The sequence below is a fragment of the Silurus aristotelis genome (genome assembly GCF_946808225.1).
Source record: "Silurus aristotelis genome assembly, chromosome: 11".
Classification (NCBI taxonomy): Eukaryota; Metazoa; Chordata; class Actinopteri; order Siluriformes; family Siluridae; genus Silurus; species Silurus aristotelis.
The window spans coordinates 26286615-26312394 of record NC_139584.1 but is presented as its reverse complement, the minus strand read 5'-3'; the positions used below and the strand labels follow the sequence as shown (position 1 = coordinate 26312394).

At 40.5% G+C, this 25780-nt stretch overlaps 1 protein-coding gene and 1 long non-coding RNA gene across 5 annotated transcripts in view; both read right to left on the bottom strand.

The window, feature by feature from the left end:
* vps13a (vacuolar protein sorting 13 homolog A) overlaps nt 1-25780 on the bottom strand; it is a 42694-nt gene that overhangs the window by 4152 nt on the left and 12762 nt on the right. For 2 of the 4 annotated variants that reach the window (XM_083553992.1, XM_083553994.1), the window contains exons 18-67: nt 25315-25513; nt 25108-25222; nt 24829-24965; nt 24545-24677; nt 23786-23903; nt 23485-23629; nt 23252-23336; nt 22633-22808; nt 22368-22524; nt 21603-21682; nt 21453-21512; nt 20895-21087; nt 20579-20695; nt 19373-19476; nt 18843-19010; nt 18415-18722; nt 18164-18311; nt 17936-18077; nt 16938-17062; nt 16545-16714; nt 16213-16439; nt 15317-15648; nt 14878-15231; nt 14654-14755; nt 14402-14554; nt 14043-14301; nt 13378-13538; nt 13169-13272; nt 12622-12907; nt 12004-12423; nt 11815-11919; nt 9676-9822; nt 9162-9293; nt 8927-9060; nt 7267-7341; nt 6175-6304; nt 5685-5914; nt 4751-4904; nt 4435-4581; nt 4212-4293; nt 4059-4128; nt 3859-3973; nt 3552-3665; nt 2871-3016; nt 1515-1596; nt 1321-1434; nt 1163-1238; nt 874-1037; nt 438-483; nt 189-312 (exon numbers count right to left, since the gene is read on the bottom strand). In XM_083553992.1, coding sequence (XP_083410118.1) covers nt 189-312; nt 438-483; nt 874-1037; nt 1163-1238; nt 1321-1434; nt 1515-1596; nt 2871-3016; nt 3552-3665; nt 3859-3973; nt 4059-4128; nt 4212-4293; nt 4435-4581; nt 4751-4904; nt 5685-5914; nt 6175-6304; nt 7267-7341; nt 8927-9060; nt 9162-9293; nt 9676-9822; nt 11815-11919; nt 12004-12423; nt 12622-12907; nt 13169-13272; nt 13378-13538; nt 14043-14301; nt 14402-14554; nt 14654-14755; nt 14878-15231; nt 15317-15648; nt 16213-16439; nt 16545-16714; nt 16938-17062; nt 17936-18077; nt 18164-18311; nt 18415-18722; nt 18843-19010; nt 19373-19476; nt 20579-20695; nt 20895-21087; nt 21453-21512; nt 21603-21682; nt 22368-22524; nt 22633-22808; nt 23252-23336; nt 23485-23629; nt 23786-23903; nt 24545-24677; nt 24829-24965; nt 25108-25222; nt 25315-25513 — 7665 coding nt within the window. The remainder of the gene's footprint in view (nt 1-188; nt 313-437; nt 484-873; nt 1038-1162; nt 1239-1320; nt 1435-1514; nt 1597-2870; nt 3017-3551; nt 3666-3858; nt 3974-4058; nt 4129-4211; nt 4294-4434; nt 4582-4750; nt 4905-5684; nt 5915-6174; nt 6305-7266; nt 7342-8926; nt 9061-9161; nt 9294-9675; nt 9823-11814; nt 11920-12003; nt 12424-12621; nt 12908-13168; nt 13273-13377; nt 13539-14042; nt 14302-14401; nt 14555-14653; nt 14756-14877; nt 15232-15316; nt 15649-16212; nt 16440-16544; nt 16715-16937; nt 17063-17935; nt 18078-18163; nt 18312-18414; nt 18723-18842; nt 19011-19372; nt 19477-20578; nt 20696-20894; nt 21088-21452; nt 21513-21602; nt 21683-22367; nt 22525-22632; nt 22809-23251; nt 23337-23484; nt 23630-23785; nt 23904-24544; nt 24678-24828; nt 24966-25107; nt 25223-25314; nt 25514-25780) is intronic. The other 2 variants (XM_083553995.1, XM_083553993.1) reach the window with 2 other exon arrangements.
* LOC310733127 lies at nt 1985-2861 on the bottom strand. The gene is made up of 2 exons (XR_014535630.1): nt 2516-2861; nt 1985-2405 (listed from the first exon to the last, which is right to left on the bottom strand). It is a non-coding gene; the product is annotated as an uncharacterized lncRNA (long non-coding RNA).

The window sequence follows — 25780 nt, the reverse complement described above, 5'->3', positions numbered from 1 at the left end:
GAAATCTTTCGAGTCTGACGGCTTGAGAATTCTGATTGGTTCCGTACTGCGTGTTAATGCATTTCCTTTTTTAAAACGGAAAATGTGAAGTATCCCCAAATCTTTAATAACAATACTGAACAATTTTGAAGTTAAGATGATTAACAAAACTCGTTTTACTACTGGTTATACTACAGACTGACACGCACCTCTTGATGCCCTGGAATGTGCTGCTTGCCATGTCAATGATGCCCCCTGTTGGTCGAGTCACGGCTCCTACAAGACCTTTGCCGAAACCCTTGAAGAAACCTGCTGCTCCCTCTTTCTGAGCACCTACACACACACACACACACACACACACACACACACACACACACACACACAACCACATACACACATGCTGAGCTATGCAGAAATTTACCTGACTAAATTATTATTCTCTGACACCATGATCTTACCTTTGATAGGTTTAGTAACAATGCCTGTAATACCACTCACAAAGCCCTAAATGGAAACAAGAACCAGAGTGTTACTCATCTAAATAGAAAATAAAACCACTTTGAATAAAAAAAACAAATTACAAAAATTTAGAAAAAAATGTCTAAAACAATCTTAAAAATCAGTAAGAAGGCAATGCAGTTTTACTGTATGTGATCCACTCAAACATGACTGATGAATGCAGCAACTATAATTGAAGTTAATGTATGTTCATATATATATATATACACACACACACACACACACACACACACACACACACACACACACACACACACACACACACACACACACGGCAAGTTTTATACTGGGCTCCATTTCACTTCTTTGGTTATTTTTCTATATCTACATTTTATACGTTAATTGTTTCATTTGTAGCTTTTGCACGTTACATACTGAAACAAGTCCTTTCCCTCCTCTGGTGAGACCCTCTTTCAAACCGCTCGGCTGCTTGTTCATGGCCTCTCTTCTTTTCTGCTGATACTCCTCATCCATCGTCATGGCAGCCACGCCTTTAGCCATCGCCCCCGTGATGCGAGATGCGGCTCCGGCTAAACCCCCTGAGACACGGAGCATGAAGAAAACAAGTCAGACGAATAAATCACTCGTGAGGAAACACCTTGTTTATGCATAGCCTATATGTAAATATAAGTAAAAAGCAAACAAAATAAATAAATACACTTACCTACTGCACCTCCAACCAGAGCCTTCATACCCAAAGCCACACCCTCCATGAACTCCTCTGGACCCTGAATGGCTCCCTGAGGGACACCAAGACAAAGATTTTGAAGTAATCTTTACCACTGGAATATGATCGTTTCCTTTAAAAGGGTCAAACCTGACCTGATATGGCTCATAAAAGAAGGCCTCGACTCCCTCTGACAAACCCCGGATCAAACCAAATGGGTTACCAAGGACGTCTAAACCCAGAACCAGTACGTACATTTGCTTGATGGCCTATAGAACACACACAAACCAGATGAGAAATGCACATAATAACGTGTTGGAAATGTTGAAAATAGGAGGTTAAGGGTGACCTGTTTGGAGTAATGGCGGATAACCTCCCACTGGAGCTGCTGCGTGGTGCGGAACTGGAATGTCAGCTCAAAGAACGCCAGCCTGGAATAACACAGACACTCTTATAAAATCTTAAAATCCTGAGCTTCATCAGCAGGTCCAGATGACATTTTCTACTACATTCATTGTTGTTACTAATAAATTTGTCTTGAAAACATATTGATAGTTTTTCCAGGTTGCATTATACAGTACCAGAGTGGCCTCTAGAGGTGAATCACTGATGCCACATGCTTTTACTTGTGTCTTTTTTTAATATTTTGGGTGGAACTGTTTTGATTTATTTGGAGTGTTTTGTTTCCATTCGACTGCATGTCTTGTTTTCCTCAATATTTATTCATATAATTATTCACGTTCAAATACTGAATCATTTTTATGATTCAGTATTTGTGTTTTATTTTTTGTAATAAAATCCAATACTATTTTACATGGCTTTTATTTTTTTTATTAATCTATCGTTTGATTAATCAATTATCGGCAAGTACCGATTCCAACTACTACGATCCGTCAACTTTTATTATTCAGTATAAAGTCTGCTTTATTTAAACAAACACCAGGGGGCAGCATTAGCAACACTGCAAAAAAGAAATCCCTGGTGTGTGGTTACATGACCATGTGTGAAATCCTAAACTAACCACACTGTAATACAGTAGGAAATACTGTTTAAAGATGGGGCAAGTGTGAAAGAGAATAAGGAAGTTTAAACCACAGCCAACACAGATGAACGAGAGTGGTAGTGCAACAGACACACACTCATACACTTTGACTGTTCTTTATATCTCCTGCATACAAATGAATCCAGGTAACATAATATTCAAATAACATCTGGTTCATAGGAAATTTGGGCAGACTCACTAAGTATTTATAAAAAGAACTAAACTATAGGCATGATTAATTCCAAAACCCACATAGACACCAGACTGACCTCAGTATTTAGTTAATATAGTAAATAAATATCCAAGACCTGAATATCCTGATTCGACTTTTTACCAGTGTTGCTTTTTCAGACACCCCTTATCCAGAGCGATAATCTCGATTAACTGAGCAGTTAAGGGTTTCCTTGCTCAAGAGCCCAGCTGTTGGAACTTGATAGTGCTGGGAACTAAACTCATGATCATCCAATCAACAGTCTAATGTCTTAACCACTGATTTACCATTTCCCTTCTCTTGCACCATTAGCGATTACGTTTTATAACACTTGAATGTCATGTTTCTTTACCTATGCCTGAATGCAGCAGTAAATCAAAACATCATAAAAATGGTATCGTTCGTGGGATTTGCTGTAGTGAAACCGCAGAACGTGGAGTGAAAGCGATTACTTGAAGACGACGTCCTGGACGTCGGTCAGCGTTGCGCCGATACTCTTCAGCAGCAGGTTGAGGGATTGCACAGGGATCATCTCAGACTCTCTCTTCTCCTTGTTCCCATCCTCACCTCCAGAACTCAGAGAGAAGCTCAGATGGAGCTAAACAAACCAAACACTATTGTCATAACTTAATTATAGTAATTACCATTATAAATTGCCATATTAAAATCATTTAGCAAATTGAGACAGAGAATTGGATTCATCAAGAATAAAATGTCATCCACAAAGTGGGCCTTTTTTTTTTTTTTTTTTTTAGAACGACTTACAGTAATTTATACACCTGAACAAATGAGAGTTAAGATCTTTGTTAAAGGCCCCAAAAGTGGGAGCTTGGTGGTGCTGAAATTTGTAATCATGACCTTCTGATCAGAAGTTCAAAATCTTAACCACTTATCTACCACCTTCCTCATGTGTGTGTGTATATATATATATATATATATATATATATATATATATATATATATAATGTTCATGTATATAATATACAGTATAATCACGATTTTCTCCGGCACGTAAAAAATAAAAGAAATTATTAACATAGGAAAGCTGTAATGTGGCACTATAAATTTGGTAATTTGCCAACCGCCCCCGAGGCCTAATACACAGATGCATAGACCAATACCAGGTGCCATACCTTAATGGGGGTGATGTGAAAGTACTCATAAAGACTGATGGGGGAAGTGTCTGTGGCAGAAACGTGGTTCAAGCCGGTCTTTAAATACTCAATGTCCTTCTCAAACAACTCCACCTGAACACACACACACACACACATACACACACACACACACACACACACACACAGAGAAAGAGTAAACAGCATAAACAGTGGGACCAAAAAACTCTTCCAACACATCTCTTTGACTGTGCATTCACCTCACCAGGCCGACTAAATCAGAGGCCAGTATTAAAAATTGTGTTGCATTAGTGTGAGTTTATATTACTTCCTGTTCTGTGGTGACTGCGACAGCGTTCTCGGCAGTGAACAGATCCAAAATGGCGTACAGGAAGCCCAAGTCCAAACGTAAGTCCATTTCCTGAATCAACACCTTAAAATACCTGTAAGTACAATGGCACTGATGAGTTAGTCATACTTCAGGTTGAATGTGGAATAAAAAACAAAACAAAAAAACCAGGAATATACTTGATGCGTAGGATGTCCGAGTGTCCTGCTGCTCTCGTGATGAGGCTGAGATCGATGAACGGTTTTGCCTCTGTAAAAGACAGAATGACTTTCCGGTTATACAGCAGCTCCGTGATAATCGTATTTACTTTATATAAATGTTACATCGCTGACCTGAGTCCATTCTGACTGATTTGGGAGGTTTGATTGGGTAGAACACGAAAGGGAAAATGGCTCCAGAAAGCTGATTCTGGATCTGCACAAAAAAAACCGTTTAACTTTTGTAAGCAGGGTTTCTACAGGTTTCACCAAGTCAAATATAAGACTTTTAAAGAAAGAAGCAAAGCATGCAAGCGAGTATACTACGTGTTGTGAGGTCCGTGTGTGACAGACGAACCTGAACCCTGTTAATCTGCACACGGTACGCCTTCTGTCTGGCCGAGACGCTGTACTCAACCTTCAGAGCTGGAAGGTAGTTTCTTCGGAGAGGCGCATCATAAGGCTGCAGCATTTTCATGTCTGAACCGTTAGGAGTCAAAATCACCTGAGAGAAAAAGGGAGAGAGAAAGAGTGTGTGTGAGTGAAACAGAGAAAGAACGAGTCAGCCAAATAAATAAATAAAATGGAAAAACCTGGTACGATATCAGGGTTCAGTTTCCATGCAGGACACACATTATACACTATTGTTTGAAGGAATCTGTGTGATTTGTAACCTGGTAGCCGTTCTCCATGTCTAGGATGCAGTGATCCACAGGGTTGCTCTCTGTGTACGGTTTGTAGGCTTGCTCTAACATCTCGGCGTCTTTTCCGCTCAAAACCTTCCAGCGCCTCTTTTTCTTCGGCTTGGTCTCCCACACCACGTCAGAGCTGCGTGCATAAACAGATCATAGTATATTTCCAATTTATCCATGATCCATACAAGTTATTTTCTTACATCATGCGTCTAATTGGAAAAGTGCAAATTTTTAAGTCTCATAATTACTGACATTTAATATGAACAGTGTGCAATTTTGGAGCCCTCTATTGCATGCAATGCTTCGGTATAAGATTTAACGATGTGATGTGAAGTGAGCAACAGATACAAGTTGCATTGTTTTTAACATATTTGCATTGGTAAAAAAACTATTTATTTATGTACAATTATTAGTAGATGCGCTATATTTGTATTATTTAGAAAGTGACCGATAATTTGTGGGACTGATATCTCTTCTCGAGCGTGTTCTCTCTGCACCACTGCTGCTACGTGAATATGACGTATCGCAATACGGAGAACGAGGCGTGTCCAGACAGTCACAAAGAACATAGATTAACATGGCAGAGGTAGAGCTGCATCTTCCTGGATACAGAAAAGGAAAATAACGTCTGGTTTTATATAATATTTTTTTGTATTGTATTGTTGGCTATGCTTCGAGGATGGGAATCGCATCGGACTCGGTTCTGGAGATGCACTGATGAGCTGAGTCTGGTATTTTCTGGTATTGATCAGAAAGATACTACATAGCAGTATAACAATTTAAACCTTTCTAGACAATCTTATAAAATTATATATGATATGAAGCTGCATATAAGTTACATAAGGTTTTATTATACATACTTCAGCAGTATAAAGTAGAGTTTTCTATACCATCCAGCCCTACATTACAGTACCTGGTGATACCAATATAGGCCACCTCCTGGCTGGTGCTGTTGTTGACTAATGAGATGCCCATATCCTGAAGCGAGAGGCTAATTTCCTGTTCGGCGAGCTCAACCCTCTCGCTCTCACATAGCAGCTTGAAGACACGCTCCTCGTTGGTGAACAACGCCACCCGCTGAAGGCCTTCATAAAAGGAGATGACGAACAGTTTTTTTTCACCGTTTATATCGTTCAGCAGGTCCTACACACACACACACACACACACACACACACACACACACACACACACACACACACACACACACACACACACACACACACACACACACACACACACAGAAGGCGTTAAATAATTTGCAACCTGTTGTTTTTCTAATTTGAACTTTTTCTAGATTTCATGCTAATAAAAAAAAAAATATATATATATATAAAATAAATACAAATAACACCCTTTGTCCCCTCAAGACACCTAGTCCAAATTCAGATGCTAGTATACCTCACCTTCTCATTCTTTAGCTCACCACTGTAATCTCCCCATTCCCATCTGAGAACTCTGGATCCTGTGGGCTCGGCCCATGTATAGTAGACGGCCTGGCCTGGACCTAGCTTGTCCTTCTCCAGCTTCTGAGAGCTAACAGAGCGAAACAAGCAGTATGTTAGAATCAGCACATACGACCAAACACCATACCATTTCTATGCGGAACATAAAACGCAATGTCTTGGAAGTTTGGGTGAATGCTGTTTCTGCTTTGCTGGAGTTCGTTTGCACTTAAAGAGATCACTGGGCAAAACACTACAGCAACTATGCAGCCTACGGAGTGAAAAATCATCCAGCATAGATGAGAGTACGATCCTTTAGAGAGAGAAGGTCTGAGCAGCCTTACTGTCATAGAGGACAGAAAGTTCACCTTGCGCTGGAAAGACATGCTGTGTACACAACGAAAGGCTGGATGATACAACAAAAATATAATATCATAATAAATTATAATATGTCACTGCAAGTTTGCATGTTTATTATGCTGCATCGTTTATTTTGTTTTATCAGCATACCCTGCAATGTTTTAGTTAATGTCCAGAAAAAAAAATACAATTCACGAATAAATACGAATATATTTAACATCCAATCAGACACTGGTATCTACAGCAAAGGTGTCAATGTAATTCATTATAAAATATATGATGTCATTTATCATGAAACTTATATCGTCATATCACCCAGCCGCAATACAATCAGAGAACATAAATGATCTCAGAAAATCAATCTAGGAAGTGGCAGGATTTAAGTCAATCACATTTCTCATTTTGGAGTGGAAACGTTGAAACATTAAGGACGAAGAGAAAAACATGCTGTGTAGAAAGAAGGAAATGAAAGCAGATCATTTATTTCACAGCACCAGCATACATCTAAAAGCTGTAACGGTAAAAGCAAAGCAGAAAAAATGAATGGTTTATTTACCAATTATACCGTATATATATGCAAAATTAAACAGGAATATAAAAAGATTGCGTAGCCTGATGGACATTTTGTAGTACAGAGGCTTAACACTCTTAAAGTGCAGTTCTGTTGCCATGTAAATGTGTGTGTTTGTATACCAGCTGGACTCTCTGTCCTCCCCCCGAACAAAGGTTCCCTCAGGAACCAAAGTAGAGGGTCTACGTTCCTTGCAGCTGAACATGTGGCAAGGGGACAAAAAACATTTAACAAACAGTTAACAGACCTGTAAGGCAAACAAACTTAAAACTAAACAAAAAATAAACAGAGGAAACAAATCCAGCACATTATTATGTACTGTTACTTCATTTAAGAGCAAAGGGAAGAATGAGTTAAAAAAAAAAAAAAAAAAAAAAGTGTGTTAAGACTTTTATTAGACATTTATTTAGGCATGCAGATCCTACTGCACAAATCCATCACCCTGTATTATGCTGAATTACAGTTGGGACACAAAACACAGTAGTTAGAAGTATACATGTGCACAATATTGTTATAAAGCAGGGACACATTCATAGCACTATTAGTATATTTGGGTTGCAAAGGGGTGGAAAATCTTCTGAAACCTTCCGTAGGAACTTCATCTGGGGAATTTGGGAAATATTCCAAATTGGGAATTGATTGGAGTTAGAAAATTTTGGCGATGTATCGTATTTTTTAAATTTTGTACTTAATTGTTAGTATTATTTCATTGCACGATAGCTTTCACACAGCACAAGGAGGTTTTAAATGTAAATTTATGCAATATTTTCTCGCAAGATTTTTTTCCCCAACTACCGTAATTTCCGGACTATAAAGCGCATATATAAGCCACACCCACTGAATTTTACAAAGATTTTTATTTTGAACATAAATAAGCCGCACCTCTGTATAAGCTGCAGGTGTCTACACTGTGTAACTAGTGAAATATGTTGTGGCTCCTTTAAGAGCAGAGCGGCATTTTGAGAATAGCCTGCCGCCGCATTTTTCCGTTATTACTGCATGTGTGCAAGACCAAGGAATATGTCCTTATTATTTTCTGATGCTCAGTTCTAAGTTTCTTTGACTAACCCATAACGCTGTTGCCAAGAAACATAAAAAAGCACGAGTTTTGGAAACCTGTCTGTGCTTATATGATTTCTGTTGCAACTGGAGTTAGTGAGTGAGCGGCAGGTCAAACGTCATAGGAACCTCATCTATATTTATGATGTGGTGCGGTCTGATTCAGTGGGAGCTCGTCTGATTTAATATAAAGAGTTTCATTGGTTCACCTGAACCCGTTCCGCAATTTCATTGGTCTAATGTTTTGGGTCTCAGTTTTGAAACTGGGAAAAACCCAGGAAAAATCCATAAACGAGCTGCTTCGTTGTTTAAGCCGCGGGGTTCAAAGCGTGGGAAAAAAGTAGCGGCTTATAGTCCGGAAAATACGGTACATGTAAAATCCTTGCTATTACCTGCAATTCAATACATCCCCAGTTTGTTCCTATTAATTCCCATTGAAAGCTTCCAGTCTTGAAAATTCCCATAATTTTGCAAACCTACTAGTATTAGCAAGAACTATTATTAATATTTTTGTTGTATAATTGAAGCATTAACACAAGTGTGTTCGTCTTATAGCCACTGTATAAATACTTCTGTGATGCACCAGACTGAGTGATACTAGCAAGAAGGTTAAATAAGAGGGTCACTCATTTCTGTATAAATCTACAGTAAAATAAAAACATGTATTTGTTCTAAAAATACAAATAGTTTCTTCCATTAGACTGGTTCAGTTTAATCCCTCACCTCTGGTGGAACTGCAGTGTGTTTTCCTTGGTGTGGTTGATTATAAGAAAAGGAGCTGCACCGTCATGGTAATCAGAGAACCGAATTACGGCCGAATGCTCAGTCAGGTTTACGTCAACAATGATGCCCCCCAGCTGGAACCCACAAAAAGAAACCACAACACTCATTACTGAGAGTCGTTTTCTATTAATGTGCATTTAGGGAGAGGTTTGTTTTGTTTTTTAATTTAACTTACAGTGTTGTCAAGGTGAAGTAGGAGGCAGTTCTCAGGCTGATGGAAAGCGATGGCCTGAGCAGTGGACTTGCAGCCGTCCACCTTCACTCTGAGCTCCTTAGAATCTCTCTCTGGCCAGAATGGAGTGGCAGTCTGTGAGAGAATTGTTTTCGATTCAAACAAATTATTAATGAGAGCTATTGATATCAAATTCTCTATTCGATTACTATCTAAAGGACAAAATTCACATTTGATGTCCGATCATAAAAAATAACCCTGTGAACACGAGCGATATTAAAATGATTTTGTAGTGAAAAGTCTTTTGTGGTTTAACCACACTGTTAAAGTAAATACAGGTTAAAATATAGACGACTGAATGTAAAACGCTAGCCTTTTCAGTGGTTAAAAATACACAAACCTTTCTGGCTTCACTTTCAATAAGAGTAGGTGTGAAAACAATTATTTGCTAATTGAGGAAATATATCACTCTTTTACAGCTCATTGAACCAATACAAGACTCAACATGAGTGCTGACCTCTCCAGGTTTTGCCTCAGTCCAGTCTTCCTGTCCTTCTTCGCATACATGGATGACATACTTTGTTTTGTTCACGAGCATGTAGAAGGGCAGGAACGTCACCAGGCGCGTCAGGCTGAAACTGCTCGTGTCGATCTTCACTCCAACCTGAAAGCATGTCTGTATTAGTTTACTGTACTATAAGGCAAAAAAACTAAAATACTTTACATATACATATACACACACACACATTATATATATATATATATATATATATATATATATATATATATATATATATATATATATATATATATATATATATATATATATATATATATACAGTGAGGAAAATAAGTATTTGAACACCCTGCTATTTTGCAAGTTCTCCCACTTAGAAATCATAGAGGGGTCTGAAATTGTCATCGTAGGTGCATGTCCACTGTGAGAGACATAATCTAAAAAAAAAATTCAGAAATCACAATGTATGATTTTTTTTACTATTTATTTGTATGATACAGCTGCAAATAAGTATTTGAACACCTGAGAAAGTCAATGTTAATATTTGGTACAGGAGCCTTTGTTTGCAATTACAGAGGTCAAACGTTTCCTGTAGTTTTTCACCAGGTTTGCACACACTGCAGGAGGGATTTTGGCCCACTCCTCCACACAGATCTTCTCTAGATTAGTCAGGTTTCTGGCCTGTCGCTGAGAAACACGAAGTTTGAGCTCCCTCCAAAGATTCTCTATTGGGTTTAGGTCTGGAGACTGGCTAGGCCATGCCAGAACCTTGATATGCTTCTTACAGAGCCACTTCTTGGTTATCCTAGCTGTGTGCTTTGGGTCATTGTCATGTTGGAAGACCCAGCCTCGACCCATCTTCAATGCTCTAACTGAGGGAAGGAGGTTGTTCCCCAAAATCTCAGAATACATGGCCCCGGTCATCCTCTCCTTAATACAGTGCAGTTTCCCTGTCCCATGTGCAGAAAAACACCCCCAAAGCATGATGCTACCACCCCCATGCTTCACAGTAGGATTGGTGTTCTTGGGATGGTACTCATCATTCTTCTTCCTCCAAGCACGTTTAGTGAAATTATGACACAAAAGTAGAATTTTGGTCTCATCTGACCACATGACTTTCTCCCATGACTCCTCTGGATCATCCAAATGGTCATTGGCAAACTTAAGACGTGCCTGGACATGTGCTGGTTTAAGCAGGGGAACGTTCCGTGCCATGCATGATTTCAAACCATGACGTCTTAGTGTATTACCAACAGTAACCTTGGAAACGGTGGTCCCAGCTCTTTTCAGGTCATTGACCAGCTCCTCCCATGTAGTTCTGGGCTGATTTCTCACCTTCCTTAGGATCATTGAGACCCCACGAGGTGATATCTTGCATGGAGCCCCAGTCCGAGGGAGATTGACAGTCATGTTTAGCTTCTTCCATTTTCTAATGATTGCTCCAACAGTGGACCTTTTTTCACCAAGCTGCTTGGCAATTTCCCCGTAGCCCTTTCCAGCCTTGTGGAGGTGTACAATTTTGTCTCTAGTGTCTTTGGACAGCTCTTTGGTCTTGGCCATGTTAGTAGTTGGATTCTTACTGATTGTATGGGGTGGACAGGTGTCTTTTTGCAGCTAATGACCTCAAACAGGTGCATCTAATTTAGGATAATAAATGTAGTGGAGGTGGACATTTTAAAGGCAGACTAACAGGTCTTTGAGGGTCAGAATTCTAGCTGATAGACAGGTGTTCAAATACTTATTTGCAGCTGTATCATACAAATAAATAGTTTAAAAATCATATATTGTGATTTCTGGATTTTTTTTTTTAGATTATGTCTCTCACAGTGGACTTGCACCTACGATGACAATTTCAGACCCCTCCATGATTTCTAAGTGGGAGAACTTGCAAAATAGCAGGGTGTTCAAATACTTATTTTCCTCACTGTATATAAACACTGTGGGCGTAGCCTTTGGTTTAGAAATATAATATTAATTATATTTAATTTATATTTTAGAAAACTGAATAGGGCTATTGTATGGAAACACAATTGTATGGAAACACGACCCCCCAGTACTAATCCAGACCTGGAATTCACCCGAAGCAAATTCCATACTTTTCCAAAATGCGCATGTACACTATTTAAAATAATCACTCACTAGGTAATCTTTGGCCCTTCCTTTACATTTGACGTCCCCATAACTACCGACTGTGTCTATGGAAAAGTCGTCTGATAGCTCGCTGTCTGAAATCATCAGGCGGACCTGGGGAAAGGAGAAGAGATCCGTTTTAGAATAGATCCAAAAATCTGCATTGATGTTACATTGTGTCTGTGTGTGTTCTGTGACCTTGTTATTCTGCAGAAAGTTGCGTGGTTTAAAAGAAAACAGCAGGGGCATGTCGTAATCTTTGGGGTGTTTGCGGTGGATGTCGTCGGCTTTATACTGCAGCAATCTGCCCGTCTTGTTCACCATCCAATAAGGAGAATGGATGGCTACCACTACTTGGCCCACCTCCTTTTTCACGTGAACGGCTATATCAAGCTCGGCCTTTGTGGCCTCTCCGTCTACCTCATCGTCCGAGTGGCAGGAGTGGAATGTGATGAAACTGATCTCTTCGTGGTCAGAGCTGAGGTGGTATTGGGCCTCCCAGTCCTGCTGGAGGTAACCGAGGAGTTTTAACTGCAGACTTGAGTGGTCAATGATGGCCGTGTGGAGCTGGGAAGAGTGGCCTTCCTTCAGCATGGTGGGGGCAGGGCTTCCGCTAACCTTTCGAAAACATGCAAGATGTTGTGTTAGGATATTACGAACTGTAACGCATAACAAGGTTTTCCTAAAATTTGGAAATTTTACTTCTCAGCCAATTTAATTTTATTTATTCTTTCCATAACTTAGTCATTTAACCTTTTAACTAATTGAAGAAGCATAAATGACATCAGTATACGGTTTTAGCAAGCCAATAGATACCATTAACGAGTAGGTGATCGGGTATGGCAGCAGATTCCGGAGAAGAACGGGCGGCCATAGATGGAGGGCAAACGGTTGGTCAAATTCTTCCTGAGTGCTATTAGGCATCACGGTGTCCTGAACGGGAACCATGTTGACCTTGAATATGTGAGCAGCGTCGTCACGGCGAGGGCACGTCTTCTCCACGCATCCGTCAGGTTTCAGAATGAGATTTTCGTAGCTGAAGCTCTCGGAGTGCTTGTACTGCTCGTCTCCTTCAATTATGGGCTGCAGGGTAAGTTCTGATCTGTGAGAACATCACAGCTATGAGTGCACCAAGGCAACTGAATAAACTAATATTTATATATAATTGAATACATTCTAATAGGGACAAAACTTAAGTAACACAACGTAATGGGCATTATCAGAAGCATTCATAGAAGATGTACAAAATATAAACGAGGCTGGGACAAGTCTATATTTCTATTGTAACATTTATTCCTCTTCATTGTTTCCATGAAGAAGATGCTACAGGCATCTGACATGCAAATATCAATGCGTATTTTACTTGTAGGAGCCGAGCGGCACGCAGAACTCCTCAGTGGGGGAAGAGATGCCCAGACATGTGGAGCCCTCGAACACCCGGAATGGCAGTGAAAAGTGATTAATAATCTGGAAACAGGTGAAAAGTTCAATGTGAAACCAAGTAGTCTATAAAAACTTAAAATCTACAGCTTGTACATGGTTTACTCATCACATTGAGTAGATGTCAGATACCAGGAAAGGTGACCGGATCTTGACAAACTTGCTGCCCTCATTGGAGTAAATCTGCCACACGAAGAAGCGCGTGACCCCAGACTCCAGGTGCATGACGCTGTATATGCCTCGGCCCACTTTGATTAGCGGGATGGCGCTGGCTGACGTGTGGCCGACAGGAGCTGGAAAACATCCAATCAGGACATTTGGGCATCTAGTTAATAGTCGTATTTGCAAGTGTATGGACCATCTTATAATTTATTTACTTTTCAGAAAATACAGCTCATTTATTTAATTAGTTTTTTTTATTTTATGGACTACTGAGCATTCAAGTACTAAACAAAATGTGATTAGTGTTGCAAAATCTCAGGAATGTTCAAGACTGGAATCTCTGCATGGGAATTAACAGAAATAAACTAAGAATTGACTATATTGCAGGTTCGCCTGCAACAAAGAATTTGAGTGTAGTTGAAAAATTAAATCTTGCAGGATAATTGTTTAATTAACAAATAAATTCAAAAACACCATTTAAAATCTGTATTATTTTGCATGCATGTCAGCTTATGACCAAAGTGTTTATCCTTATGCTTGTATATGATACAGTTTGTATACATTTCCCCAAATTCCCATGAAATCTAGGGTTAAATTTCCAAAAATTCCTAATTCCTAATCCTAAATTTTCTTACTTGGCTGAATATAGTTTCTGCTGCTTAGGCTGGTCATAGCTGAGAACTGATCAGCGTCAGCAGCGGCGAGGGTGTAGTCCATGTTTAAACACTCTCCGTCCTGCAGCTCCACCATATGGTCTTTACACTTCTTCCCTATAGGTTTAAACACGTCACTGAACTGAACAGAAACAGGTAAACCTAATAGGTTCTTCACCACGAATGGAGCCTGGTCCTTTTGGAAACATTCTGCTGTCTGCTTGGCAGCTTCTGCAAATGCCTGGGATTAAAAAATAAAATAAACTCCTCAGAAGTGCTTTGAGAAAAACCTTTCACCACACCGGGTTCTAATTCGAACAAATCAAGGAAAGTGCTCGTACCGTTCCTAAATTACTGAGCATGTTCAGGCCACATTTGGAAAGAGTAATGTTTAGCTGGTCTTTGCTATTGATGCTGATTACGGTCTTGTAGTCTGGAACAATGTAGTCCACTTCATCGGAAATCCCGGACCGCTTCATTGACTTTTTCTTCATCTGTGTTTAAGGAAATATATATGTATATAATATAATATATATTATATACATATATATTGCTTAGAGGGTTTAGCTTAAGAAAATGTATTAAAATGTGACCTTCAGTTCCAGTCTCCATGGTCGGAAACCGTCTTTAGCTTCATCTTCAAGTGGCTCTAAAAGTGGCTCCCACACTCCCAAGATCTCGTTATAGTAATTGACCTAAAACACAGGCGCATAAGCAAACATTTAAAGCTATTTTCAAACGGTGATGAAAGGTTTCGGCACACGTTCAAATAATATCAAAAGCTGATTATTCAAAATCAATTTGTTTTGTACTAAACCTCCATGTTGAGGTGGCACTGCAGGTTGATCAGGGTGCTCCAGTTCTTCACATCTCCATGAAAAGATGATTTGGCAAGCAGCATGGGGACAGTGCGATGACCCACACCTGCCTCTAGAGTCAGGCAAATGGAAGCGATGTGAAGCTGGAGTGATTCACCCTGAGGGATAAGCGGAGCCACAGACTTGGAGTCTTCCTCTCCATCTTCCTCCAGGAACCAGAGTTTGAGATCCCGCCAGTCCCTGCGCTCCCACAGGTCCGGAGGCACCGGGCTCTCCAGTTCCTCAGGTGTCTCGGCTGCAGGAGTGAGCGCTGACTGGATAGTGATGACTGTGTTTATGATGATAGGTGACACCTAGGAGTGAAAAGGTGGTCAGATTTGATGGAGCCAAGTTGAAGATAAAGTGATTAAATGCACTTCCTGGAGAACCCGATTTTACCTTCAGGGTGAGAGAGTTTATAGAAAGCTCTATATTTTGAGGCTCAGAAGGTGACTGCGATTGCTTGAAGAACACCTGGCACGGTTGCAGCACTGTGGTGTTGTTGGTCTCATCTTCTCCACGCACGAACGGACATGCTACAACCTTCAAGTCTTTGATGCCGGCTGTCATGCACTGAGCAGAAGAGTCACTGCTCATCAGCAGCTCACACTGCGTGGTCATTACGAGGGCCGGAGCATCGGCGCGGCTCAGGTCAGCCACGAACACGATCTCGGGGTTCCTCACAATCACTTTCATCTCAGTCTTCGCCACCGAAGGCTGAGCAGATGCTGCTGTGGGACATGATGGGAAACCTCACAATGTATTCAATGCATTGAAAATAGTTTCCCTGAATCAAATCTTTTGACTGTTTAGGACACTTCTAAGGTCATTAAGAATAAATGTAAGACATAACATGACATTGAAAACAAACACACACCCACAAATACGTTGTTAGCAACTGGCCTCAAACAATTGAACAAATGTATTTGTTTCGAGCCGAATATCGCTACACTTGCACTTCGGCATCACTGAAAAATAAAATACGTGGCACAATCCAAAAGAGATTTGCGCCAATAACAGAAAGCTGATCGGCTGTTCGTCACATTTGTAGTCGTATGAGGAATTATATTTGGACTATTTGGACAATTAAGACTGGTTTAAAATTATTTAACACCTAGAACAACAAACATAAACCTTTTAAAGGCCTAAAACTTTGATTTTCAGATTTTAGAATTATTAAGACCCTGTGGAAACCCTGATAATAAAAATGTTGATGAATGATGCCTTTTCTGGGTTTTTTTGGATAATTCTTAACAAATGAATCACATTTATGAGAAGATTATTAACAAAATTACCAGAGTCTTTGATAGAGGGGGATGCTGGTTTGCTGCTTTTGGGCTGGCTGGAAAAGCCCTGATTCATGGCTTTCAGAAAAACATCAGCCACCGTGAGCAGGAACTCCATACTGGCGCAGAGGTAGAGATCCTGGACTACAATGTCGAGAATGGTTCCTTCCCGGCCCTGGCGATAATTCACCTCTACCATGACGTTCTTCTCAGAACCCTTTCGCATTGCCATCATCCTGAGTCAAGCAAAGTCACACACACAAACACAGAATTGAGAGTTAGGATTAGCTTTTGTGTTTGCATAGAAGAGAAATTCGATTGATTTATTCGTAACCTCTAACCTGGAAGTGATCATGTTGACTCTCTTCCTCTTATCGTCCAGCAGACATTCAGCGAGTTTCACAGAGGCCTTCATGGAGCCATCGGAAAACATGTGCACTGAGTTGGAGATGGTGCCCAGGGTGAACTCTGCTAGCTTCAACTGTTCATCATGGGAGTCCAGCAATGAAGTCTGAATACACACACACACCCACATTCACATACACACACACACACACACACACACACGTAGATTTCATATAATATTTTAACTTAAGCACATTTCGAAGACTGTCTTAAAAAAAAGAAAAAAAAAAGGTGTTAAACTCTAGAACACATAATTCATAATTCATCATTCATAATTTTAGTGTTATCTACAGCACGTGGTGCACTTCCCAGAGATCGGATCGGATTACCTCACTTCCGCTCGAGCTGTAGAGAACCAGAGTCAACGAATCAAACTTGAAGTGGAGTTTTAACGTGCTTTTCAGTTTGGCCGTCTTCTGTCCCTCCACTACTGCTGCTGTTACCACTGTGGTTCCTGCGAGACAATTAAAATTGACACGACAAATGATACTTATATTCACACAGATCTGCTTTACATTTCCCCCCAAAACATTTACAGGTAGTCCCTGACCGTAACCTTATGATGGTTACGATGTAGATGCAATACAATGACGCCAATGTAATGAGTCAAGACATGGCCTGGAGAACCCAGGAGTTTTGAAGAATAGTTATCAGTACATAATTGACCCAATTTACACTATCATGATGTATTAACTTTACAGTATATACCGTATGTGGCAATGCGTGCATGCACAAGCGCCGGTTCGTGAAAGGTGGAGCTGGACACGCTCTTTTTTAATGTCCAAAATGGACTTTGAAAAACCAAAAACAGGCTCTAAACCAAGAAAACCAAACTCTGTCGACCGATGGCGAGATAAAGGCATCTCACTAAGCGGGAGTTGCGTACATTCTGGCAACGTTCCAACGTATCGTACCAAAATTAAAATGGCGCGTGAATATTTACAATTTCTTTTTTTTTGTAGCAGAAATGGTCATCATAAGCTGTGAAAATTCGATCCATCATAACGCAGGGACTACCTGTGTATATAAAAGTGTAAAATGAAAGCATAGCCGCCACACTTAATGAACAATTGTTATTGTGTAACAAATTACATAAGTGTGAATCATGATCCAGTATGCACATGTGGCCTGTCAGAAACTGGTTTACTGTGAGAAACTGGTTTACTTGGGATTCCGGAAAACCTGAATTTTAAATGCTAAAACTCAATTTTTGTGAATGTTTTACGTACAAAAAAAAAAATTTTGGTTATTAAACGTATGTAAAAAAATAGGAACCATGTGAAGCTTTTCACTCCGAGTGTGTTTGCGTGTGAGCGTAAGTATATACCTCCAGATTCTTGTGAATCTTTGGTAGATGCCGTCTCCGTCTTATCAGAACTTTTGGGAGCAGGAACCGTGTCAGAAGTCTCGGACAGGTTCTCATTCAGAGTCCTCAGAAGCACAGTTAGATCCTCCTGACTCAAGATCAGCTACAGTATCATCACACACGAATATACAAGTTAGACACAAATACAAGACAACGTGAAACTTTTCAGACCAACAAACACACGCGTACACTCATGGGCTTGAGGTGTGCGTTGATCTGGTTGTCAGGGATGCTGTGGTACCAGGAGGCGGAGAGATTGCGCTTGATTGACAGGTCCATGTTGACTGGCTTCAGAACCTGAATCTCACTCTGGAACTGGCCATCTTTAAATGTGGTTCTAAGTACACAAAAAAAACCCCTCACACTCATCCTTTATATTTAAAGTATGTTCAATGCTTAAATTGATTTTATTCAGTTGAACACGTGACCCGGCTCCACACCTGTACATCTTCAGCTCGCTCAGAGCCACACTCATGGTTTCCAGGATGGGGGGAATCTTGGTGTGGGTTTGAGAGGGCACGATCTCAAAGTGGTTCTTGACCGTCACCAAACCCAGGTCGGCCACGATGACGTTCGTGGAAACAGAGGATTGGGGGAGGAAAACGACAGGTGCTTTGATGTTCACATTTAGCGAAATGCGAGTGCTTTTCTCGGCAAGCTCCAACACACCTGTGGCCGCTTTCTCCGCTGCCTGCACTGTGACCTCTGCTAGAGCATCTTTTGCTTCCTGGAAGTTATTGATGAAGGCCTGGAGTTGGACCCGTGACAGAAAAAGGAATATACAATGAATTTGTGTCTTTTTAACACAGAAATATAACATCAATATAACACATTGTGGCACAAAATCACAGGTTTGTTTGCTACGCACCAGTATTGAGGAGACAAACTTGTTGACGAAGACGACCTGGATGCAGCCCACTGTCAGAGTCACGCTAGTGTCCACTATCTGCATATCTGTGTAGGCATCTCCATCTGTAGCATCTACATAGTTCACCATGTGGAAACCAAACACGTCCTTATCTGCTACAGACACTGCCTAGAAGGAACGGTTACGACGAGTTATTACTATGTCTTAAAATTTATACCTGAAGACCTATAAGTGCCTGAGGGTTTATGGTTGTATGAATATATGTTGGTTATGAATTTGTGAATATCATAGCATTTGACTCATCTTAATACAATATAATACTGAAAAATATTAACATGTATATTTACATTTTTTTTTATAGTTTGCTTGTTAAACAAATATTTAATGTGGTATATGCTTTTTTTTTTTTTTTCTCCAAACAATTAAATATATATAAAAGTTGGACCACCTCTGAGTTGTCCTGATGTGATAATGTGTACTTTAAAACACTTGACGTAACGTTTTAATTATTTTGACGCTAAACCTACTACCTTTTTGTACAGAGCATCTTTGTCGCAGTCCAATATGACAATATTCTTCAGGTTAGCTGAAATCTCGACTGATTTCTTCTTCATCTGTACTTCAGAAACCAGACCTGCAAAAGAGAGAGAGGTTTGTGTTCTCACCACATGCGCGCCATTTAATAAAAATAATCAGATTCCTATTTTTCGAAGAGAAAAGCACAGAATTCATTGTATTGCTGAGATTATGGTTAGGGCTACATTGTTAATCATGTGTACATACTTAATTACAAATACTATAGTACTAATTACATAAATATACAACTAACAGGCATAATATTATGACCTTATAGCATTATGAGCGGTAAAGTGAAAAACACTGATTATCTCTTTAGCATGGCACCTGTTTAAAAATACCAGTTTTTTGCCGGTCGTATTATTTTATTTTGCTGTATTTATCCGCCAAGCCTTAAAGGACGGTCGGTGAAAAATATTGTCCGTGGCGCCAAAAAGGTTGGGGACCACTGGGCTAAAAGACTGGGCCAGCACGTCTCTAAAACTGAATGAAAGAATGCTCTTCCCGGCCTGCAGTGGTCAGTATCTATCTAAAGTGCTCCAAGGAAGGAACAGTGGGGAACTGGCGACAGGGTCATGTCCGGCCGAGGCTCATTGATGCACGGTGGGAGCGAAGTCTGTCCCGTGTTGTTCGATCCAACAGACGAGCTCCTGTAGCTTAAATTTCTAAAGAAGTTAATGTTTGACAGGTCAGGACTGTTTTTGGCAGCAAAAGAGGGACCAACATAAAAGCATAGAGTTATACCTGGTCAATTTAAGCTGTTATCACTTAGGGTGTGCTCACTTTTGTTGCCAGCTATTTAGACAATAATGGCTGTATGTTGAGTTATTTTTTAGAGGGCAGTACATTTATACTGCTATACAAGCTGCACATGGACTACTATAAAATATATCCAAGTTTTATTTCTGTAGTATTGTATCTTGAGAAGATAGTAGTAAAATAGTTGCTGAAGTTTTGCTGATCTATGTGTTTATATATAAAGTATATATACACACACACACACACACATACACTTTATTTTTATTTATTTATATATTTTTTCTTGTCATTATTATTTATCTTTAAAGTTTCAAAATTAATAAAGACAGTGTTGTATTTATATATATGTACGTGTGTGTGTGTGTGTGTGTGTGTGCCCTGTATTATGTGTATTTTGTTACCTTCTATACTGATCTCAGAGATCCTGGCTTTCTCTCCTCTGATGAAGGCCTTCAGACAGGACAGATCTGCTCTGATGTGCAAATTCACCACATCCTCAAACTTCGACTTCTTTGTAGCTGCAATAAAAAACAAGGAATGACAGGCAGAACGAATGAATATTCAGTTATTATGGGAAAAAAAACCCCACCAAATTATAGAGGTCTTGTCCAGGAACAAACAAGGTAATCATTATTACAAGACTCCAGGAGCCAAGGTGAGATCATAAATCACTACACATGACTTGGTTATTGACAGCCAAAATTAAGGGAACATTACAGGATTTCCTTGTAATGGGGGACTCCTCTTTCTTCTCCTCCTCGCTGTCTGCCTCTCCCTCATCATCTTGTTGGGGAGCAGGCTGCTCGGCAGGCTCCTCCTTCTTTGCGGGAGGGAGGAGGCTGTTCAGGAAGTTCATTGAGTTGAGGAGGGCTTCGATGTGGAGGTGCACATCCAAGGAGGAGAAGTTTACCTGTGATTGAAAAGGGCAACTGTTTATACCTGTGAAGAGATATCGCCTAGCTAGCTCTCAATAGTTTAATACTTTTAAAAAGGTGTAATTTGGTTCTCTTCCTATTTTTTATCTTTTGTTCCGACCAGTTTTCATGTTACAAGCCAGACGTTATATTGATGAAAAAATAAGGCGAACAGCTGGACTCCAGTCAAGTTGTAGAAACATCTCAAGGATGATCAGTGGAAATAGGATGCACCTGAGGTCAGTTTTATTTGTTAAAAGATATCAATCAAACTTCCCTCACGTTGTCAATACGGGGTATTGTTTGTCACGTGAGTGTCGTTTTAGCAAAGATATTTTAGTAGCTAGATGCTCGGACTTACCTTGATAAGCTGCTCTGTGTTTTTATACACCGATTTAAAATCTGGAGCGTTCTTATCCGCCTAAACAGAAAAAAAAAAGACTGAGTTTGCACGTGTGCACCCGTCGCGGTTTTCCTGGAGCACCAAATGCACAAACAGAAAACCCTTTACCTTAGTGTACTCCAACGTGAGCAGATCATCCTCAGTGTTATCCAGAGTGGTGATGAGGTGCACCTTCTTGTTTTCTCCATCTTTAAACAAACACACACACAAAAAACTTAATTGGGTCAGTATTCGATAAGCTTTAGGACAAATGCTACTGTTATCGATACCTGCATTGTTTTATCTCCTTACAATTTGGTGGTAATGATGAATTGGAAGCTGCTGTATTTTCCGACCCTGAATGATGTCATGACGTTGCCCACGTTGTACATGTGCGGTGTGCGTTTGTGTACAGACAATCAGTCGTGGCGGCAACGTTGAAACGTTCAAAGGTTTGGGCTCACGTTACAAAACTAACCGACACCAGTGACACTATATCTTCGTCGTCGAACTCTTCTGCCTCAACATTCATTATAAAATTATTTTCCGATAACCGGCACCGATTGCTAGAACAATCAGCAAAAATCCATACTGGTAGTTTATTCGGATAGTTTCTGTTGCTGGAGCAGCTGAGAAGGTCTGCTGTCATTAAGAGAGCGGCCTCTAGAGGCGAATCACTGACACAACGTGTGGTTTGTTTTTTTGCGCATGAGACTGCGCGCTGTACGGACAGGGATATATTTATAATTTATTAATTATATATTTATAATTTATTAATTATATACGGGTGTTGATAAGCAGTATCCGTATCATTACCGGTATCAATAGAATGTAAACGATACCCATCCCTACACCTGACAAAAGCAATGTGTCTATGAGCTCAGGAGGACATACCCATGTACTCCGAGCACTCCAGGCAGATTTCCCGCAGAAACGTGTAGGAAGTCATGTCGAATGTGCGCACTTTGAGCTCCGTGCCCAGGCTCTCGATTTCCAGTCGCAAGACGGGAACCTCCAAGCCCTCGGAAAGGCGGCACAGCTGAATGGACAACTGCATATACCGAAGAAGATGACAAATGAAACACGTACAGGAAATAAAACTAAACGTGCTGAATATATGCGAACACAAACACGCTAAAGATTCATGACGTTTTCACACCGTGTTTATCTCAAAATTCAGCAGGAACTCGGTCATGTTCTTTTTGGGGTCATGTTTCACCATCGTCTTCTTTTTTATGGAGGTTGATCTCTCTAAGGAGCCACAGCTGGCCTCAAAGAACGGCAGATCCTCAACTGGCGAGCTGGGGGCGTCAAAGAACAGATCCTCCTCCGAGCCTGAAAAATAGGCAAAGTCAAATATTCGAAAAAAGCTCGAGAGATCCACAGTTCAGATGGAAATCGTTGTTCATAGAAATACAACTTAGACCCGGAAAAAGAGTCTTATGAAATTGGTCAGACGTTTGCAAACAGGAAAACAAAGATCAAAGATATGATCAAAAGTGATACAACTTTCAGAAACACAATCCAGCCCAATGTGAAGCATGGTGGTAGCATTGTACTAAACTTTACTTTCTGCCCTTTGGTTGCTTCTCTGACTGTTTGTTTTATACCTGGTCAGAGTCACAATTCCATTTTTTTTGTAACAGAATTAATGGTGCACCACAGGACCCTGAACGTTTGGGATATATTTGTACACACCCTCACTGATACTAGAGTTTGCTTGATTGACATTCTTTTGCCCAGAACCTATTCTATGTGCACACTTTTGCGTATCTTACCCGAGTCAAAAATGATTGAGGAGCGCAGGTCAACCATTGCTGGTTTTCTGGGGGTCAGCTGAGGGGTCTCTTTTGGTTTGAGTACCTACAGACATGCAATGAAACATCACAATTTCACACACCTGTTTAAAAACATTAGCCACAAACACACCCTCACCTTTCATGTACTAATAATCTTAAACGAGCATGCTGGATTCTAACCCGAAGGTGCGGTTGAACACACACAGACACACCTTGGGTGTTGTTTGTGAAGCAGTAGCTCGAGGCGAGGGCCGACTCTCAGGCAACGGAATGCTGTCGATCAGCTCAAGGATGCCGCGGACTTTGTCATCCGAGATGCGAAGGGACAGCAGCCGGAGCTCTCCAAATATCTTAAACCTATCAGGCAGGAAGAATCCAGATACACATTATATCATTAATGATTTTTATATCCATGTACAGACTATAGCTTAATAGAAACAGAACAAAAACTGATCTAGATTATATATATTTTTTTTATGTATGTAGAATAAACTTTAAGGACAGTCCCCTTACTTTGGCATCCTTGAGTCAGTGACCACCATGGCTCTGCTGAAAACCACCTTCAAGTCGACGGGCTCCAGAACATGGAAGGAAGACTGCCTCAGCTTCCGAGCTTTCTCCCAGTCTCCATCTGAAATTAAACCAGCCACTGTGTTTTCTAAACGCTGTGTATAAATGTGTCAGATAAGCAAGATTAAGAGAATACGAAGTGGCATCAAAATGTTTGAAGACTAGTTTTTTAACACACCAACAGATGGCAGCACAAGGCTGCACGCACAGTCACAGGCGGCACCAACCTTTAGAAGTCAGTGTGCCAAAAGACATCGTCCTGTATACATTGAGAACTGTGCCCCTGTAATCCACGACATTGCTGCCCCTGCAATCCACAACACTGCTGCCCCTGCAATCCTCAACATTGCTGCCACTGTCAGTGTGGCATACAGAACAGTCCAAACGATCCACAAGTGTGATTTGAACATGCACGGTGTTGATGGCACGTTGCAAGCTGCTGACCCAGGAGCAGAAGGAAAACCGTGTCCAAGTCTGCAGAGAACTCAGTCAGTGCCGTAGTTGAACCGTCCTTCATGTCGACAAAGGTTGGGTGGGCGGGTTTCATGGTCTTTTCCGAAATTCGTGGCATTGTGCATCGAGAATTCGTCCCCAGGGGCGAGGCCATCAATAGAAAGGCGCAGGACATTCTGCGAAAGCGACCGGATCTGTGGATCGCTAGTCTCGAAACTTTTTGATACCACCTCATATAAGAGTTCATACCTGGTTTAGAATACAACAACTGCAGGCTGGTGAGTTGGACATCAAAGCTATCATAGGCTCGAGACATGATGTCCTCAATGGTGCTCTTATCCACTGAGAGCTGTGGCAAATTGGCTCTGCTCTGACTCAACATCTGCATGAGATTAAGGAGGAACTGTATAAACTTCTCTTAAAATTCAATTGCTTTTGCATGTCCTTAATAGCAAATCCGTTTCCTGATGTCATACAAATGTATTTTTGCGATTAAGAGACTAAAATAAATCTCAAATGTGGGACGAAGTTACCTTAAAGTGTCCCAGGTCCAGAATGATAAGGCTGTGCTTTGGGTCGTAGAAGCCCTTTTGAGGCACAATCACATAGGAGGCCATCAGGTTGATCTTCAGGTCAAGAACTTTCTGTGTCTCGATGATGTACATGAGTCCTACGTTAACAAAAAAGGCTTTGTGTTTCAAAAGGATCGCTTCGGTTATTGTACTGTGCAGAACAATGCAGCATAGAATATAAAAACTTATTGTGCTTCTATTTAAGGTTTTCACACACATGCACACCGCACAAACACACACCGGTTGAGGTTCTGTCTCTGAACTGCTCCAGCTTCATGCGGGTTGCGTTAGTCAGCTCATCCAGCTGCAGGTCATTTGGAGGCATGAAGAAAGCTGACATGTTATTCACCGTCATCTACAGAGTGAACACAGAGAAAACACTCGTATAAGACCAAATGAACCCATGGTTTCTTTGTTATAATCAAAAAATTACTCTTGCACACTGACTGCATCATAGATGATCTCAAGTGGCTGAGATTCCACATGCAGTCTCTGATCTGCCTTGGCATCCAGTGGATTGGTTTCGAACATTAGGCTGAGCAGAGGCTTGTCTTCCTCCACCACACGACGTGGAGAAAGCAGTGTGGGAGAGACACCATCCCTCAAGACACCGGTTACCTCAAAGGATGACAACTGTGCTGTGATCCTGATTGGAGAAATATTGACAACTGTTTAAATCTGCTGGATGTCAGATTTCTATCTGGTCAACATTTGCAATAGAATCAGTTATAATACTACTATATGCAGTTAGGGGTGTAACGGTAAACAAAATTCACAGTTCGGGACTTTTCGGGATTTTTTCAACAATTTTAAATAAAAACACCTGTTCAAATCAAATAAAAATGAGAAAAAATGTTCATAATATTTTGTAAAAGATAAAATATTTAAAAATAAAATCGAATCATTCAAAATA